The sequence below is a fragment of the Podarcis cretensis genome, assembly GCF_951804945.1.
Source record: "Podarcis cretensis genome assembly, chromosome: 5".
Taxonomy (NCBI): Eukaryota; Metazoa; Chordata; class Lepidosauria; order Squamata; family Lacertidae; genus Podarcis; species Podarcis cretensis.
The window spans coordinates 30,559,268-30,576,938 of NC_137174.1; the positions used below are offsets into that span (position 1 = coordinate 30,559,268).

Here is a 17,671-nt window from a genome sequence, read left to right on the forward strand (position 1 = left end):
AAAGTAGTGCATAATGGAATGTTATTTTACATTTACCTTTTATCTACTTTGAAATAGACGACCGTGTGTTGGTGGCAAGGAAAAATAGGTATGTTGCTGTCATTTTAGATTTTTTAATCAAAACGATTCTGCACACACGCACAGGTTTGTTCATAAAGGTTTCAATGTTCCATTCTTGACCCTTAGGTAGAAGGAAAACACTCAACTTGTAAATACATTTTTAAAAACAAAAAACTTCACTTTTTGAGGTCATCATACTGTATTGTTTAAGAAACAAACAACTTTCAACACACACAAAATATGTAAAGTAACAACAACTGCAGTGTTGAGGTCCTAGGAACTGATAAGTTCTAAAGCTTGAGCTATTCCACATCATAGCTTACACAGTTTTGGGAGCTGCATGGACCAACTGCCCTAAACCTTTTGGGCTTGGATCAGCTAGAAGTCAATATAAATATATTCTAAGGGAAATCGTTTGCTTAAAAGAGGTAGGTTTAAGCTATATATATATATATATATATATATATATATATATATATATGATAAACTCAAGCAGACAAGACACACATAGTTCAATGAATACAGCACAAACAGATTGTAGGTTGCTACTTATTTTAATTCAAGAACTTTCAGAATCCATTATAGCTTATGAACCAGATAGTAAAAATGATCCCAAGGTCCAATGTAAAATATAGCCTTGGATAAGATATACAAACCATATATGACAAAAGTTAAGCTTTTTAAAATTAGTAATAACTACCCAACTCTTCTTTAATTGAAAGGTATATTCTTTTTTGGCACTGGTCCTGTTGCACCTGCATCTTTTCTTGCAAGCCCCTTTCTATCTAGCATGGCATACACTGACCCATCTTTCTCCAGCTTTGTGAGACGAAAAGATCCCTGCTTTTAACTACTGTCACTAAGAGATGTCCCACGTAGTAGTCACTGATTTGGCCCACTCCATCACATCTTCCCAGTGATATCAAAAATGTGAGTGATCCTGAAGGGGACACAAAGATTTATAAAGCTGTATTATTTACTTTAAGTCATTTATTTAACCCACATTTCATGCAAAGTCCATATTCCCCACTCATAAGAGCTATCGAGGCCTTGTTCACACATTTAATTAGCAACTATTATTTCTCCACCCGAACAAAGTATGGAATGAACCAGCAGTACAAGAGATTGTAGGAAGTCCCCTAAAGTAGCAGCTTCAAACTCTGGTGCAGTTATGGAAGCTCCTGTCATACCCCCTCTAATGCACATTTGTTGAAGACATGTAAGAGAGACATGAAGGCACAAAACAAAACTTACCTGGTGTATAGGTTTTCAGAGGCTTCTGTGTCAGGCTGTTGACAATGTTTGTCACTGCAACATCTGCATGGAGCCCAGCGTGGTATGCCATTTTTGGCTCGTTCACATCAGCACAATCACCAATAGCATAAATGTTATCATATCCTTTAACCTGAAGGTACTCATTCACTTGCAAAGCACCATTACTTGCCAGCTTGTTGCCTAATGATGGATGATGGAATTAAATCAGTATGTAGTTCCATGAACTATGTAATTCAGTTTAACCTGTCTTTATTGGTCTTATGGAAACCATGAACTCTCCACAAGCCACAAAACAACGTTATCTTTATAATATAGATATATCAGAAGTGCCCATTTTAGTATATTTTCTTCCAAAGTCCCAGGTCTAAAAATGATTAAAATACATGCAGAATGTTATCCCTCACTTCAACCCTATGCATGTCTACTCAGAAGCAAGACTTCAGTGGGACTTACTCCCAGCTATGTGTGCATAGGATGTGTGCCTTAATTATCTTCCAAAAGCTAGCAGTGGAGGCAGATACTACGTGGTAGGGCCAGCTATATGAATAAAAGGTCAACTTTAAAAGGCATTCATTAGCCAACAAATGAATACCGCTAGCCTGGCGCCTTCTGAAACTAAGTACAAAGTTACAATTCCAATTTATAATTGAGACATGAGGACTGGAATAACTATATTTCCTTAAACATGAAGTCAGGGTGGGAAATAACTTACTGAATGCACTGCTGTATGCTGCAGAATTGACTTTTATCCCAGTGCAGAGAATCACCATGTCGGTAACAATCTCTGTACCTTTGTCTGTCTTCACTATCATGTTCTCTTTGAATTGGTTTAAAGTCAGCGATTGCAGGTTTTCAACTTTCTGACCTGTTGTAAGCAGCCAAAAAACAAAAACAAGGACACCATATGTCACTGAACCACTGCAACAATCGTGCTCCCATCCTCTTGTGCTTTAAGGTATTTATTCCTCAAAAGGATGTTGGTTAACTTTAAATTTTAGAACAAGGGTGGGGGGAACTTTTTCAGACAGGGTGCTCAGGAAGGCTGGAATATGTTAAACTGGACACATGGCATGGCCTGCAGAATCCCACAGGTCAGATAAAAGATCTGGAGAACCTACATTCAGTCCCCAACCCTGTTTTATATTTACCATAACTTAAAAGTAACCAAGTGCCCAGTTCAAAACTTCCAATACGGTTTTGTTTAAAAAAGACGTGTTACTAACCCTCCTGGTTATAAAGAAAATCTTGGAACTCTATTATATGAGCAACTTCTAATTATAAAAATTGGGTTGGAACTTGGTCCCAGGGAGGACTTCACATTGTATACAGCTCCTGAGCAAAAACACATTTCAGTTAAAATAAATACACAATATCCTCACCAAGTAACCTGAAATAAAATAGGAACGAAGTACTGTCTAATCTTATGCTTGTCTACTCAGAAGCAATGCTCTCCAAGTCCAATGGGAGTACAGTATTCCAACTTACATGAAAGTTGCCATAGTATGTAATCCCCATGAACCACTCTAAATAACATTTTTGAGCAACGTACAAAATACAAACACTGTATGTCCTAATTTGACATGTGCATGCATGTTAACCATTTATGCTACTAAAATACGAGCAGGGGCTCAATCCTCTTTGCCAATTGTTCCTGTGTATTATTTTAAAAGTAGCTAAATAAATTACATGAGCATAGTTTCATTGAGATGCACAGTGTATGTATACCAAAGCACAAAAAGAAACTCTTCTGAAGCAACCCTTAATCGGTCTGGAAACGTTTAAGAGGAAAGATCATTTTCAGCTTTCCTAGGAGACAATTACATGCAATAAATGAGCTATGTACCTACTCAATAAGAGATGTACCCCCTCTTTTAAAAGGGACTCCTTCACCTCCTGCCGAACTCTGGGGAGCACTTCTGCATCTGCCAGTGCAACTTTTGAGTGAATAAGGGTGACCTGGGGACAAAACCACATTGTTGAATTTGTGGGTGTTAACAGCAAAGACTCATTACCTGTCTGCAATATCAATTTAACCAGGTTTTCGATTACTACAGAGGCAACATTCTCACATTGTGGTAAATCGTAGTAAAGCATAGGTTCCCATGCATGGGCCCCTTTGTTCCTTTTTAGGGAGAAAATAAAATAAAAAGTTGGTGGCTTAGTGTTCCATTCAAATCAGGGATCAGGGTTTGTTTCTCTCAAACCACAATCAGTAGACCTTAGCTTATCATGGTTTGCTTGGTGTAAAAGAAACCACAATTCCTGGTTCAGACACTACACTAAGCCAGGGAATATGGTTAAGTGGGTGCAACTGGTTTCATGCATGGTAAATAGCTTACCTAGTATATCATGACACCTAAATGTGGCCATTGAGAGCCCCTAAAATCATGCAGCTTTTCAAATTTTTGTCTGCTATGCTGGCAACTAGATCTGGATCACTCCCCGTCCCCCGCAAAAGTAAAGCTTTGGCTTACAGAAGACATAGCAAGCTAGAATCCACTACACAGCCAAAGAAAATTGAGTCCCTGGATTACAATTCAACATAACAGTAGAACTGGGCAACAACTCATCCAAACTGCAATTTCTCTACTTAAAAAAAAGACCAAAAAAAGAGGAATTAGCCAAACCTGTAGCGTTGAGCATACATTTAAAGACAAAGCAATAGAAGAGGAAAAAACACCAAGCACCCATTCACTTTTAAAAATAAAATAATTTGAACTGTAATCCTGTGCATACTTAGCTGGAAGCAAGTCCCAATGAACACAGTGGAACTTGTTCCCAAGTAACCATGCACAGAATTGCAGTTATCTGTTAGGGGGCAGGGGTAAAGAAATGTAAAAAACTATAGAGATATTTAGAATCACACACACAAACATTAAAGAGTCCACACTTACGGCAACCCTTGTCTATTCTGGGGAAATTTCAATTACCAGAGGAATAAAATGGTGAACGGTAGTGTCACTTGTGGCTCCTACCTCTTTGTTGGGATACTTCGTCTTAACCTCCGCAGCCATTTCAACACCAGCAGAACCACCCCCCACAATTACTATGCGGGGAGATTTTTCAACCTTTCAAAACCAGGAGAAACGAGAGAGTTTAGATATTATGTTAATATGTCTTCATAATTTTAAGCAGGATGGTGCCCGACATCTCCACCATTTGGATGTGCATGCCTGGGATCCTTGGATCTTGCCTGTTTTCACATGCTAACAACGCATCCTGTGGAATTATATCTGTAATATTTTATCTGTACCATCAGAGCGAATTTCAGGAACCCAAAAGTTGTCTTGAAAAATACAACTCTTGAGCCTTCTGGCCGCCAAATGGAAACTAGGCATTCCGTTTTGGCAACTGTAACCCTGGTTTAAGGAACCATTTGATGCCAAGCTTATATGTCTGAGTTTCTGATTGAAAGGGAGTATTTGGACTTGCCCAACTGCCATCTTGCCAGAAGTCAGCCTTAAGTGGCACTTTAGTGAGCCAAGTAGGTCCATGTACAGACCCTAGACACAGACATACACAAGGTAAAAAGACCAATTTCCCACCAAAAGGAATTTGCAGCATCACCTCGTGAACCATGTCCTCGTACGTCTGAATAGCAGACTGCATGTCCATGGGTTTGTCAAATTTTCCTGGGAAAGGCCCATCACTCCCTGTGGCAAGGATCAGGTGGGAATAGCAGAGCTGCTAAAAAGAGATGTTAAAAGAGTGTCAGTCGGACCTTCTTGCAATTCATGTCTACAGGCTACCACAGATTTTAGCCTCAATGCACTCACTTCACCATCATTCAACAGGACATGCCGTTTCTCCAAGTCAATTCCAATTACCAGACCCTGCCGGAAACTGCCTCCGAAGGTCTTGGAGAAGGAGATGAAAGTTTTCTTGGCAAATCCTGCAAAATGATGTATAGAATTTTCAGGACATTAATGGTACTTAAAGAGCAAGACTACAAAGAAGTTAAATATTTAATACGTGTATGGCCTAGTCTATGTGTGTGGCAGGATGAGAAGGTAGAAGCCCAAAGTAATAGGAGTAGACCGCCGGGGGTGCATGTTACATTCAGAGTGTACACCCCCCCAAACCCCCCCTGCAAGTTAAAATAGCAACCTATAACAGAAACAAAAACACTTCAGTCCCACCTACCTGCAGGTCCACACCATGTGTTTAAATCACACGCAGCTGTATTCATGGAAAAGAGACTGACGAGGTATGATAGCTATCTCCAAATATCTAAAGAGCTGTCACATGGAGGATGGAGCAAGCTTGTTTTCTCCTGCTCTGGAGGGCAGGACCCAAACCAATGGATTCAAGTTACAAGAAAGAAGATTCTGGCTAAACATCAGGAAGAATTTTCTGACAGTGCAAGCTGTTTGACAATGGAACGGACTTCCTCGGGAGGTTGTGGACTCGCTTTCCTTGGAGGTTTTTTTGGGTGTGTTTTAAATGTAAGGCCTGGATCTGCTCCAGTTTCTAGGTATAGTGAACTTTTTACAAAAGGCAACACAAAAAGAGAAAACTTAATAATAAATTAGGGTCCTTTATACCACCACGGGGACGCAGGTGGCGCTGTGGGTTAAAGCCTCAGCGCCTAGGACTTGCCGATCGAAAGGTCGGCGGTTCGAATCCCTGCGGTGGGGTGCGCTCCCGCTGCTCGGTCCCAGCGCCTGCCAACCTAGCAGTTCGAAAGCACCTCTGGGTGCAAGTAGATAAATAGGGACCGCTTACCAGCGGGAAGGTAAACGGCGTTTCCGTGTGCGGCTCTGGCCAGAGCAGCGATGTCACGCTGGCCACGTGACCCGGAAGTGTCTCCGGACAGCGCTGGCCCCTGGCCTCTTGAGTGAGATGGGCGCACAACCCCAGAGTCTGTCAAGACTGGCCCGTACGGGCAGGGGTACCTTTACCTTTTTTTATACCACCACAGGCCTTAACCACCTCATTCTGCTGCATGCGTAGACTAGGCCTCAGTCATAATTCTGCCACACAAACATTAAGGTTCCCAAAACTCCCAAAACCTTGCCGTATGAATATACCTATATTTTTTCTGTCTGATTCTTCTACCAATGTATTCAGAGCAGTATACAGTGTAAAAAAGTGGCATAAATCACTGTACAACTACCAATTTCTAAAAGCAAAGAAAATACAACCAATCCTTCAGATCAACAACACAGAAATGGAACAGAAGAGAAAGGATCAAGGTGTTGCTCAGGTGCCCCCAGGCTTCTCAAGTTGCTAAATCACAGAATTTCAACCCAGTATCCTGAACTGGTTTAATTTCGAAACATTTTCTTGTTAGAGCAGGTCCATATAACTTCTTGTCTCCTCAAACCAATATTGTCACTGTGGGTGCAGTAAACCTCATTATCACTCCCATCTGCGACTGCAAAAACGAAGGAATGTCAAGTACTTCAAGTGGGAGAATCACAGGGTGCTACCTGGAAACTGTGTTCAGCTTAGCAATTCACACAGCAGCAAAATCTGCCTAAAGATTTACAGGGCATTTAAAAGAAAAAGAAAAAGAAAAAGGTCGTTTCCCAGCATATGGCCCTGACAGGAAAGGACCCATCATGTTGTTGGGGACAAGGGCAGGGAGAGAAACAAGTGTAGGGAAAAGAATGAGGCTACATTTCCTGTTATGTACAGGATTCAGCCTGGTTTTGCCACCTGGAAAGAGGTGTTTGATTATCAGGCTCAGTACTTAATTTCTGAACATAGATCCAAGAGCTCCCATCCTACCTACAAATATTCTCATAGCACACTGCAGCTGTTTGTGGGATGGGCTTTAATGGAGAGGATATATTAACTGCAATTTATCCCTCCAGGCACCCACGTGTGTGGGTTGAACAGAGTTTCAAAATCCCATCCTTGGCAGCAAAATTTATAAAGCATAGGAGTTAAGCTATAAAACTTTGCTTTGAGCAAGTCCAGCTTTGAAGGAAGCCGGCTCACCCTTCCTTGCTCCACTTAACAATGAATCAGGCTACAACTTGGGAGGTAAGTTTAAAAATATGACTGATCATCTTGCATTGGTTCATAGCAGTGGTAACAATATAAAATATGTATGCAGGGGAAATAGGCATATTTACAGTGTAACTAGCTTCAGGCATCTGTCTGGGCTGGAGCAAGCAAAGGGGACATCTGCCCCCCTGGCTGGTTGAAGGAAGAGGGGAACAGGAAGTACTATATGCTCCTTCCTCTCCAGGAGAACGGGAAATGACATCACACAGAGCCCTCTCTACCAATTGTGATTTCTAAGGCCTGAGTAAGCAACACAGCTCTATGGTATAAGCCCCTATCTATGCAATTGGTTTGACCGCTTATCTCCCTTATACAAACTGCCCATATCTTAGAGAAAGCAGCACATATGCTGCTGCCCCCAGAAGGAGAAGCTCACCACTCTGTACGGCAGCCCGGAGAGCAGCGACATTGTGGTGGAAAGCGTCCCTCATGTCCACCAGAACGAAGGGGACTCCCCAACACTTGAGCTTGCGGGCAGCTTCAATCCCGCCGAAGCCGCCCCCGACTATCACCACCTGCACCGACTTGTCCACAGAGATTTGTCCGCCCATCGCAAAGAGAGCAAAAGGTCTTCAGCCAAGGCAGCTAAAGAAAATGAGAAAAGAGGGGGAAATGCTGTGAAGAGTTCAGCTGAGGAACAGAGATCTACGTACTAATTGCACCGATTAGATTTTACTAACCCTAATTTTGCTAATTCTAATTAGATTACTTATTGGTACATGCTGTGCTGTAGTGTAGATACTTCATAAAGCATGGGATCCAGAAACCATTAGAAAGTCTCAGGACCGCCTGATCCCTAATACACCGGTTCAGTCCCCGGGATCATCCGCAGGAGGCGTGTCGCCGGCTGTCCCCGGAGCTGCCGAGGCTCGTTTGATAACTGCAGGGAACAGCCTCCGGCGTCACCAGCCGATTCCAACCGGGATTCAGCGAGCGCCTCTTATGCAAACTTTCAGCCGTTTGCTGAAAACGACTCTCTTGCTGCCAAGCTCATAAGGTAGGCAACTAACGGAAATGCTTGGTGCCTTCTTCCTTAAAACTGTTGTTATTATTATGGAAAGCTGCCTTGTTTTTGTTTGTTTGCTTTAATGAAACTGCGGCATGCTGCTAAAAAGCTGAGAAGCATATATCGGCCACTATCCTCCGTTGCTAACGGAGCAACGAAATGCCCCCTTCCAAAATACTCGTAAACACTGCCTCGGTCCAAGTCAGGCCTCTCGCAAAACTGGACTCGTAGAAACAATCATTATCATTATTTCCAGTTATTTCCGCCCCACGAAGGGAAATCTCTGGAAGCTTTCCGCATTTCCACTTACCTGCAAAATGGAAAGTCTGCAAGCGAGCAGGAAAACCCTGCCGCTTCCGCCCTATTTATTTCCAGGGGGCGGAGGGGGGTGGTAGCAAGTAAGTAGCCTGAATCACTGGTCCGCTTTCGATTGCTATCTGCTGGGTAATGAAATGACTAAGGAACCGGGCGTCACTCCAGATTTCCCGGAAGACGCTTAAGGAGAGCGCCGTGGCGCACGGCCGCCTTCCCTGCCTTCCCCGTCTTTCTGCCCCCTAGCGAGGCGCCGGGACTGCCGGCGATCTTGTTTCATAACCGGTCCTGCTCTGCGTGCTTTCTCGGGAAGTCGCCTGAAGTCCATTGCGACTTACTCCCAAGGAAGCGCGCTTTAGGCTGAAGCGGCATGTTGCACTGTACGGTCTCCCGGCATTATTTGGAGCAGCGGTGATTTCCAACGGGACTCGCTCCCAACTCTGCGCGCAAACATGTTCCCGCTGTTTTCGCTCCCGGGTTTATGAACGGCAGTCGTTTCGATGGCTTTTATTGGGAGCATCTCCTTCTGGAGTTAACTGCTAACCGCGCTGTATCTGTGAGCTTGCCATGTGGAAAGATAGACCGCATGAATTCTGTATTGGGGAAAGCCGGTTATATGCATGCGAATATATTTGCTGCTGTTGGATAACCTATTTTGAGTTTGCAACTCAAGAGTGGCCCAGAGTTATGTGGGGACAGCTTGTGTCCCCTGATCGCTAGGACATGTGCTTGGCTCTTAATATGGCGGCTTTTGGTAATGTAAAGGTTGAGTAATAAGTTAAGATAAGTTATAACAAGTTATAATAAGGATTTGATGAGTTAAGAACTCGAACTGGAATACAAAAGGGGGAGGTGAGAGGAGGTCCGGGAAATAAGTTAATGGAATAAGTAATGAAAATTACATATTTTATTTTTTGTTTGTTATTCTTTGTGCATTTTTGTTTTTTGTTTGTTGTATTAACTTGGAAAAATCTAATAAATATTTATAAAATAATAATAATAATATGGCGGCTTTTGAGACAATGGTGCAACCTTATGTTTGTTTGCTCTGAAGTATCCCCGCGACGGGGTGAGCTCCCATTGCTCGGTCCCTGCTCCCGCCAACCTAGCAGTTCGAAAGCACGTCAAAGTGCAAGCAGATAAATAGGTACCGCTTCGGCGGGAAGGTAAACGGCGTTTCCGTGCGCTGCTCTGGTTCACCAGAAGCGGCTTAGTCATGCTGCCCACATGACCCGGAAGCTGTATGCCAGCTCCCTCAGCCAATAAAGTGGGATGAGCGCTGCAACCCCAGCGTCGGTCACGACTGGACCTAATGGTCAGGGGTCCCTTTACCTTTACCTTTAGGCCCCACTGTGTTCAGGTGGGGCTTTCTCTGAGGTAAAAGTACATAGGACTGCAGTTAAAAACCTCTGGCACCTTCACTTTAGGCACCAGGTAAAAACATTTCTTTCCTGTCAGGCCTTTGGACATTTAATTAATTTGTGGCCTCCTTCAGTGGATTGGGGTGTTAGTTGTGCCATTTTATAAAGATGAATGTGCTGTTTATAACTATGTTGGCTCAGTTTCAGTTTTTGGTTGGGTTTAACCTATGTGCAATTTTTGGGTGTGTAAATTGCTTTGAGATACTTTTTGGAAATAAACCCCCAAAACCAATTAATAAGTACAATGAACAAACTAGACGTTGCCCACCCACTTCCAAGTCTGTCTTCACATACTTAAGGACTAGAAACTTAAAAGAAGATCAAAATTCATGCTCCCTAGCCTGTTACAAGTTTCAGCCCTGGGGTTGCCATCTTTTTACCACCCTTGTTACTGTGCTTTTAATAGCAGCTTGATACGTGGTTTAGCAGGTGACATTTTTCCTCATATAAGGAAAAATGATGAGTGATTGGGCAAGCTTGCTTGCTTTGTGTCATTTTTGTATGTCAGGCTACTCTTGAAAGCAGAGAGTCAGCAATTATATTCTCTATTTGAATGGTAGAATCATGGAGTAACTGGGAAGTTAATTGAAATGAATTAATTTTCCCAAGCCTCGATAGGAAAGTGTATGCTGCTGTGTTGTTTTCATTTTTAATTCTGTCCTTTTGCTTATTGTCATTTCTGTTTTTTTAATATATAGTTTTGCGTCAGCAAGATGCCTTGGAAATATTTACTAAGGGGTGAGATATAAATTTCTTTAATTAAATGAAATACAAGTAGAAATCAATGGGAGCCAGGCTTACATGGGAGAAAACTAGGCTGTTGTAACTGGAGATATATATGAAGCTGGGACTGTCCCTCCCCATATACTGAATGATCCCTGCTATCTGCAGCAAGTAAAATACTGCACACACTGTTTTCCACACTGCAACCAATTTATTGAAGCAGCTCTACCTGTGAGCCATGCCCTGGACTCTATTTCCAAGTCCCAGGGCAAAACAGGTGAAAAATTTCCAACACTCAACCTTTCTCCTTGACATGCTAGCTTTCTGTGTGAAGAGAGCTTTTACATGCGGAAACACACCAGACACCTGAAGCCCTCCCTGCTTATAGTCTAAAGAAGTACATATTCCAGTCCAGAAATGACCCTACCATTTGGTTTTTCTAGATGCATAAGGGGCTGTGGTCCTATACCCACTTTTCTGAGAATAAGCCTCGTTTTAATTCATTGGGACTTGCTTCTGAACAGGCGTATCTAGGATTGCTTTGTACATCAGTCACATATCATGAGATTGAATAGTGTCTTTGCTTCTTTAACTTATGAGCAGTGCTGATCTGTATAAATTTTGGCCACCCACATTTGACCACCCACATTTTTATATAAGCAGATGGCATTGCATTACTGAGAAACATGTTGCATAAGCGTCGTTGCATCCCTCATCCTCTTCAGGGAAGTTCTGTGATGCCATAATGTTAAAAGTAGGCAGATCAAAGGCGCAACACCATATTTTATATGCTGGTGCTCTAGCTTTTATTTTGGGCTAGATAGAATCAGGACCCGGAGTTTAGTACATAGCCTAGGTGTGCACAGTTCTGCAAATCCTCTGAAATGGCTGGCTATAAGTAGTACTGCATTTGTGCCAGTCTAACTTACCAATAAAATGTTGGTTTTCTGAATTTGTGATGAGATTCTTCCCCTTCGCTTCATCATTAAAATATATATCAAATATCATTCAAGTCCTCTCTGAAGGATAATTGACTCTAGTGTTAACTGAGGACGTGCTCTACTTTGCAGAAGGGGAAGAGAAAGGGAGGCTGTGTCAATATTAAAAATACAGATCGCTGTATGCGATAATGTCAATCATTTTTATCAATCTCTATGCTTGCTTAAAGGATGTGTTGTTTTCATTTAATTTAATTGGTCTCCACCCTCAGATCTTGTGATGAAAGGCAAGATATACACATTTTAGTTAAATAAGGCTGATCTTCTTGGTGAATTCAAAATTGGGAAAGGAGTACAACAAGGCTGTATATTGTCTCCCTGCTTATTTAACATATATGCAGAATTCATCATGCGAAAGGCTGGACTGGATGAATCCGAAGCCGGAATTAAGATTGCCGGAAGAAATATCAACAACCTCAGATATGCAGATAACACAACTTTGATGGCAGAAAGTGAGAAGGAATTAAAGAACCTCTTAATGAGGGTGAAAGAGGGGAGCGCAAAATATGGTCTGAAGCTCAACATCAAAAAAACTAAGATCATAGCCACTGGTCCCATCACCTCCTGGCAAATAGAAGGGGAAGAAATGGAGGCAGTGAGAGATTTTACTTTCTTGGGCTTCATGATCACTGCAGATGGTGACAGCAGTCACGAAATTAAAAGACGCCTGCTTTTTTGGGAGAAAAGCAATGACAAACCTAGACAGCATCTTAAAAAGCAGAGACATCACCTTGCCGACAAAGGTCCATATATAGTTAAAGCTATGGTTTTCCCAGTAGTGATGTATGGAAGTGAGAGCTGGACCATAAAGAAGGCTGATCGCTGAAGAATTGATGCTTTTGAATTATGGTGCTGGAGGAGACTCTTGAGAGTCCCATGGACTGCAAGAAGATCAAACCTATCCATTCTTAAGGAAATCAGCCCTGAGTGCTCACTGGAAGGACAGATTGTGAAGCTGAGGCTCCAATACTTTGACCACCTCATGAGAAGAGAAGACTCCCTGGAAAAGACCCTGATGTTGGGAAAGATTGAGGGCACAAGGAGAAGGGGACGACAGAGGACGAGATGGTTGGACAGTGTTATAGAGGCTACCAACATGAGTTTGACCAAATTGCGTGAGGCAGTGGAAGACAGGAGTGCCTGGCGTGCTCATGGGGTCACGAAGAGTCGGACACGACTAAACAACAACAACAACAAAGCTTCATTGAATTAGTGGGCTGAGAGCAGGTCTACACCATACGTAAGCCGCATTCCCCCAAAGAATCTTGGGGTCCGTGGTTTAAGGAACTGTAGCTGTGGGGGGGGGGGACAACTGTTCCCAGGATTCTTTGGGGCGGGGGGCAATGTGCTTTTAAATATATAGTGTGCCTACCTACACTTCTAGATAAAGGTGCATCCATTCAGGTTGCCAGAGAAAATTTGTCAGATTATGGCCACTAGGAGGTGTAAGTGACTAAATTGATCTGCAAAACAGAAACCCCTTTTTTGAGTGGAAGCAAAACCATCAGAACCTGACAAGTCCAGGAAACCAGAATTTGCATACTTAGCAACTGGTTGAGGGGGGGAAATGGGGGTAATGATTGAGCAACTCTTTGGCAGTTCAGTAGTTGAGGGGGTTTGCAAATGCAACAAGGAATGGAAGCACATTTTTACTAAAATGAATTCCTCCTAGATGTTGTTGGCATCCATCTGTCTTGGGAGATACAGTGGTACCTCGGGTTAAGTACTTAATTTGTTCCAGAGGTCCATTCTTAACCTGAAACTGTTCTTAACCTGAAGCACCACTTTAGCGAATGGGGCCTCCTGCTGCTGCTGTGCCGCCGGAGCACGATTTCTGTTCTCATCCTGAAGCAAAGTTCTTAACCCGAGGTACTATTTCTGGGTTAGCGGAGTCTGTAACCTGAAGCGTATGTAACCTGAGGTACCACTGTAATGGAGTGCGCCTCCAGGGGTGAAATCAAACCACTGGAGAATCACAGTGCCTGAAGTGACCTCTCCAGGGCGCGAGCCTGGCCAGTGTCCTTGGATAACTTTAATATGCCGGTAGGCTAAAATTATAATAATGCATTTGCTGTATTTTGCATTTTCGCTCCTTCACAGCATTTGCCTGCCTATAGCTGAGCAGCATAAGACAAAAAGGCATGAAAGACACAAGGCTGGTTCTATCCTTGGAAGTCCTTCATTGCAGCTGGATTTATTGTCCCAGGTCAGTGTGCATAGGATTGCATCCAGGAACTCGTTTATTGTGCATAAAATTTGACACACACCTATATTTAAAGAACACTCCCCAAGATCCCCTTCAAACACTTGGCAAAGATGAGATCCTGTCTCCCCCCCCCCCCCCCCGGCACAACAAATTTTAAAAGCCAATGAAATTTCAGCTCTGGACCCGAATCAACAGGGATGCTTGGCCAATATAAAAAAACTGAGCCCAAACAAAACAGCTGAACTAAAAGAGAGTTTTGTGAATAAAGGGGAAGTGTAAAGGAACAAACTAGCAGCAAGTGGAAAGTAACTTGGAATACATAAGTCACTGTGGTCAAATGAGACCTTCTCCCCCTCCCTTCCCCCCACCCGCTGGGCTCACTGCAGGTGTTTCTCTTTCCAGGCTTTACAAATATTGTTGCATACCTGCTTGTTCTGACGTTATTTTCCCACTGCAGCCTGCAAACAGGCACTCTCAGTCAACAGCCAGTATGCTTCAGAGCTCTGTTTTCGTTCTGTGGACTATTTAAAAGATAAGTATTTAGCCTTGAGAAGGAGGAAGGAGCTAAAAATGGTTTGAGTCTCCCGTATCTGAATCACAGAAAAATGCGTTCAGAAGTTCCTGAATTGCCCAGTTGTTATATCGAGTACAACTCTCTCGTTCAACTGCTCCCCCAGTTATCAGCAACAGAACCTCAGCATGTCAAAAATAAAGGAAAGGAGAACATGCACACATGATCAATTCACATAAGAGCAAGAATGTATTGTTTGTGCATCAGGACAAAACAGTGAAAGCATTGTCTTCCCTTCAGCAAAATGTCCTAAACCAGTGTGGTGTGGTGGTTCGAGTGCTGGACAAGATGTGGGAGGCCAGGGTTCAAATCCTTACTGAGTCGTGAAGTTTGTTGGGTGACCTTGGGCCAGCCACTGCCTCTCAGCCTAGCCCACCTCACAGGATCGTTGTGAAGATAAAATGGGGCAAGAGAGAGAGAGAGAACCATGTTTGCCATCTTGAGCTCTTTGGAGGGAGGAAGGGATCTAAATGTAATCATAAATAAGATCCGTTTCCGTTTGGACCTTAGTTTCACTCTTGCACGAGGCTGCGATTTACATTTTTGGGTTTTTTTGCAAGAATTATTGCCTGCTATTTAATTTAGAAACAGCTTTTCATGGTGTCCAACAGCAAATTGCAACAATAGATAACCCACACACTAAGAGACAGAAACAACAGCAGCCTCAGAGATAATAAAACAAGCAAACACATCTGTGTGGAAGTTATCTGCAGTTGAAAGCAAGTTCACTGTTCCCTAAAAGACGTGAGGCAGCTTGAAAGTGGTGCCTTCTGCTGGTTTTGTGGCCGTGGCCTCAGTTCCCTGCCCTCAGGCCAGGCTCCCGTATGGTGTTGGCAGCTGGGGAGGGTGATTTAGGGTAAGCTGAAAGCCGTACTCCAAGCTGAGGAGCACAAACTGTGTTGAAGGGTGGAGAAACTGACTGGCTGGGTATGTAGTGCAAAATCAGGGGTGGGACCTGAGATGCATTTGGATGTACAGTGGTACCTCGGGTTAAGTACTTAATTCGTTCTGGAGGTCTCTTCTTAACCTGAAACTGTTCTTAACCTGAAGCACCACTTTAGCTAATGGGGCCCTCCCGCTGCCGCCGCGCGGCTGGAGCACAATTTCTGTTCTCATCCTGAAGCAAAGTTCTTAACCCGAGGTACTATTTCTGGGTTAGCGGAGTCTGTAACCTGAAGCGTCTGTAACCTGAATAGTATGTAACCCGAGGTACCACTGTATCAAGAGCTGGTCTCACGAAGTAAAAAGTGACCAGAGGTTAGTCATTTATTCCCAACTCAGGCCCCTTAGCATTTGACTTTCCTGTTAGGAAGATCACATTGAAAAGAGAATGGGGGAGAGAAGCCTGAAGTAAAGAAAGAAATCCATGCCTGCCTAGTTATACAACCCACCACTCTTCAGAGCAGGATTTAAAAACAGCCCTTCATTTATAGCTTTCCCTCCCATTGCTAATGTCCCTGTGGTTGATCAAAGAACACCAGCCAGTGGATTCACACCCAGACCAGTTTGTCTTTGTTTTATTGGCTGTGGACATCTGTTAATTGTATGTGTAATGTGAACGAGGCCAGCAATCTGACAAGAACAGCAATCTGACAAGAACGAACTCATCTTTGCAAGCAAACAGAAAGGAAGGGAAATGGCTTGGGTTAGGTTCCAGAAAAGCATACGAAATGAGTTCATGCTGGTGTTTTCAAGTAGGATTCCAAGTGAGGAACCAGCCATTACTTGAACAGTACCCAGGCCTGGCAAGCAGCTGCCAGGAGCTCAGAACTGTGGTGAGGCCTACCAATGCTGATAGCTGCCCTAGGCCCACTTGCTAGGTGGCCGGGTCTGCAAACCATCGCTCTGCAAGGTTTCAAAGAGGGGACATTTCTAGCAGGAGTTGGAGCTGCTGGTGATTGAACCTTGGAGTTTCTGCTTTACCACTGATCATAACTCTGCCATGAGCTATGGTGCTTTTGTTGGAAGAATTAGTAGGCATGGGAATAGTTTTGCGCCTGTCTATCCTGTCCATAGGGACGCAGGTGGCGCTGTGGTCTAAACCACAGAGCCTAGGGCTTGCCGATCAGAAGGTTGGCGGTTCGAATCCCTGCGACGGGGTGAGTTCCCGTTGCTTGGTCCCTGCTTGTGCCAACCTAGCAGTTTGAAAGCACACCAAAAAGTGCAAGTAGATAAATAGGTACCGCTCTGGTGGGAAGGTAAACGGTGTTTCTGTGCGCTGCTCTGGTTTGCCAGAAGTGGCTTAGTCATGCTGGTCACATGACCCGGAAGCTGTCTGTAGACAAACACCGGCTCCCTCGGCCTATAGAGCGAGATGAGTGCACACCCCCAGATTCGTCCGAGACTGGACCTCACGGTCAGGGGTACCTTTACCTTTACTTTTATCCTGTCCATTGGTTCTCCCCTACAATTGCCCCCTATCAGCTCCCACTCACATTATTTATTATTATAATAAAGGTAAAAGGACCCCTGACTGTTAGGTCCAATCGTGAACGACTGTGGGGTTGCGGCGCTCATCTCACTTTACTGGCCGAGGGAGCCGGTGTACAGCTTTCCAAGAAGGCTGTAGAGGTGTTGGGTGAACCTCCACTCAAGTCCCTTTCATGTTTTTCAGCTGAGGAACTGCTCCCAGAGACCGATCATATAGCACCAGCACCCACTGTGCACCTGTTTCTTCTCTCACTGATCAATTGATGAGCTGCTTTTCACATTCAAAAAATCCGCGAATGGCAAACCTCATGGACAGCTGAATCTATTTTCCCCCAAATCCTAGTCCAACACACCAACCACTAGGCCAGGGGTCAGCAAACTTTTTCAGCAGGGGGCCGGTCCACTGTCCCTCAAACCCTGTGGGGGGCCAGGCTATGTTTTTTGTGTGGGAAAAGAACAAATTCCCATGCCCCACAAATAACCCAGAGATACCTTTTAAATAAAAGCACACATTCTACTCATGTAAAAACACGCTGATTCCTGGACCGTCTGTGTCCTTAGAAGGCGTCCTTCCTGAGCAGCTGCATGGAAGGTTAGTAACACCTCTTGGAACAGGAGGGGCAACAGCATCCAAAATAAGCAGCCAAGGCCTTT

General features: G+C 43.7%; 1 protein-coding gene and 1 long non-coding RNA gene across 5 annotated transcripts in view; one reads left to right on the plus strand and one right to left on the minus strand.

Annotated features, from left to right (window-relative positions):
• Positions 1-595: 595 nt before the first annotated feature.
• AIFM2 (AIF family member 2) lies at positions 596-8,909 on the minus strand. Of its 3 annotated transcripts, none has more exons than XM_079976447.1 (9): positions 8,667-8,909; positions 7,727-7,935; positions 5,112-5,227; positions 4,903-5,022; positions 4,311-4,403; positions 3,183-3,291; positions 2,048-2,200; positions 1,315-1,515; positions 596-1,000 (listed from the first exon to the last, which is right to left on the minus strand). In XM_079976447.1, the coding sequence occupies exons 2-9, from the start codon at positions 7,899-7,901 to the stop codon at positions 846-848; spliced, it is 1,122 nt and encodes a 373-aa protein (XP_079832573.1). In that variant the 5' UTR covers positions 7,902-7,935; positions 8,667-8,909; the 3' UTR covers positions 596-845. The 3 variants fall into 3 exon arrangements, with proteins under 3 accessions (XP_079832573.1, XP_079832574.1, XP_079832575.1); XM_079976448.1 differs by lacking the exon at positions 8,667-8,909 and adding an exon at positions 8,031-8,163; XM_079976449.1 differs by lacking the exons at positions 7,727-7,935; positions 8,667-8,909 and adding an exon at positions 7,346-7,498.
• LOC307216338 overlaps positions 8,241-17,671 on the plus strand; it is a 71,527-nt gene continuing 62,096 nt past the window's right edge. For both annotated transcript variants that reach the window (XR_013839037.1, XR_013839038.1), the window contains exon 1: positions 8,241-8,347. This is a non-coding gene — a long non-coding RNA (uncharacterized lncRNA). The remainder of the gene's footprint in view (positions 8,348-17,671) is intronic.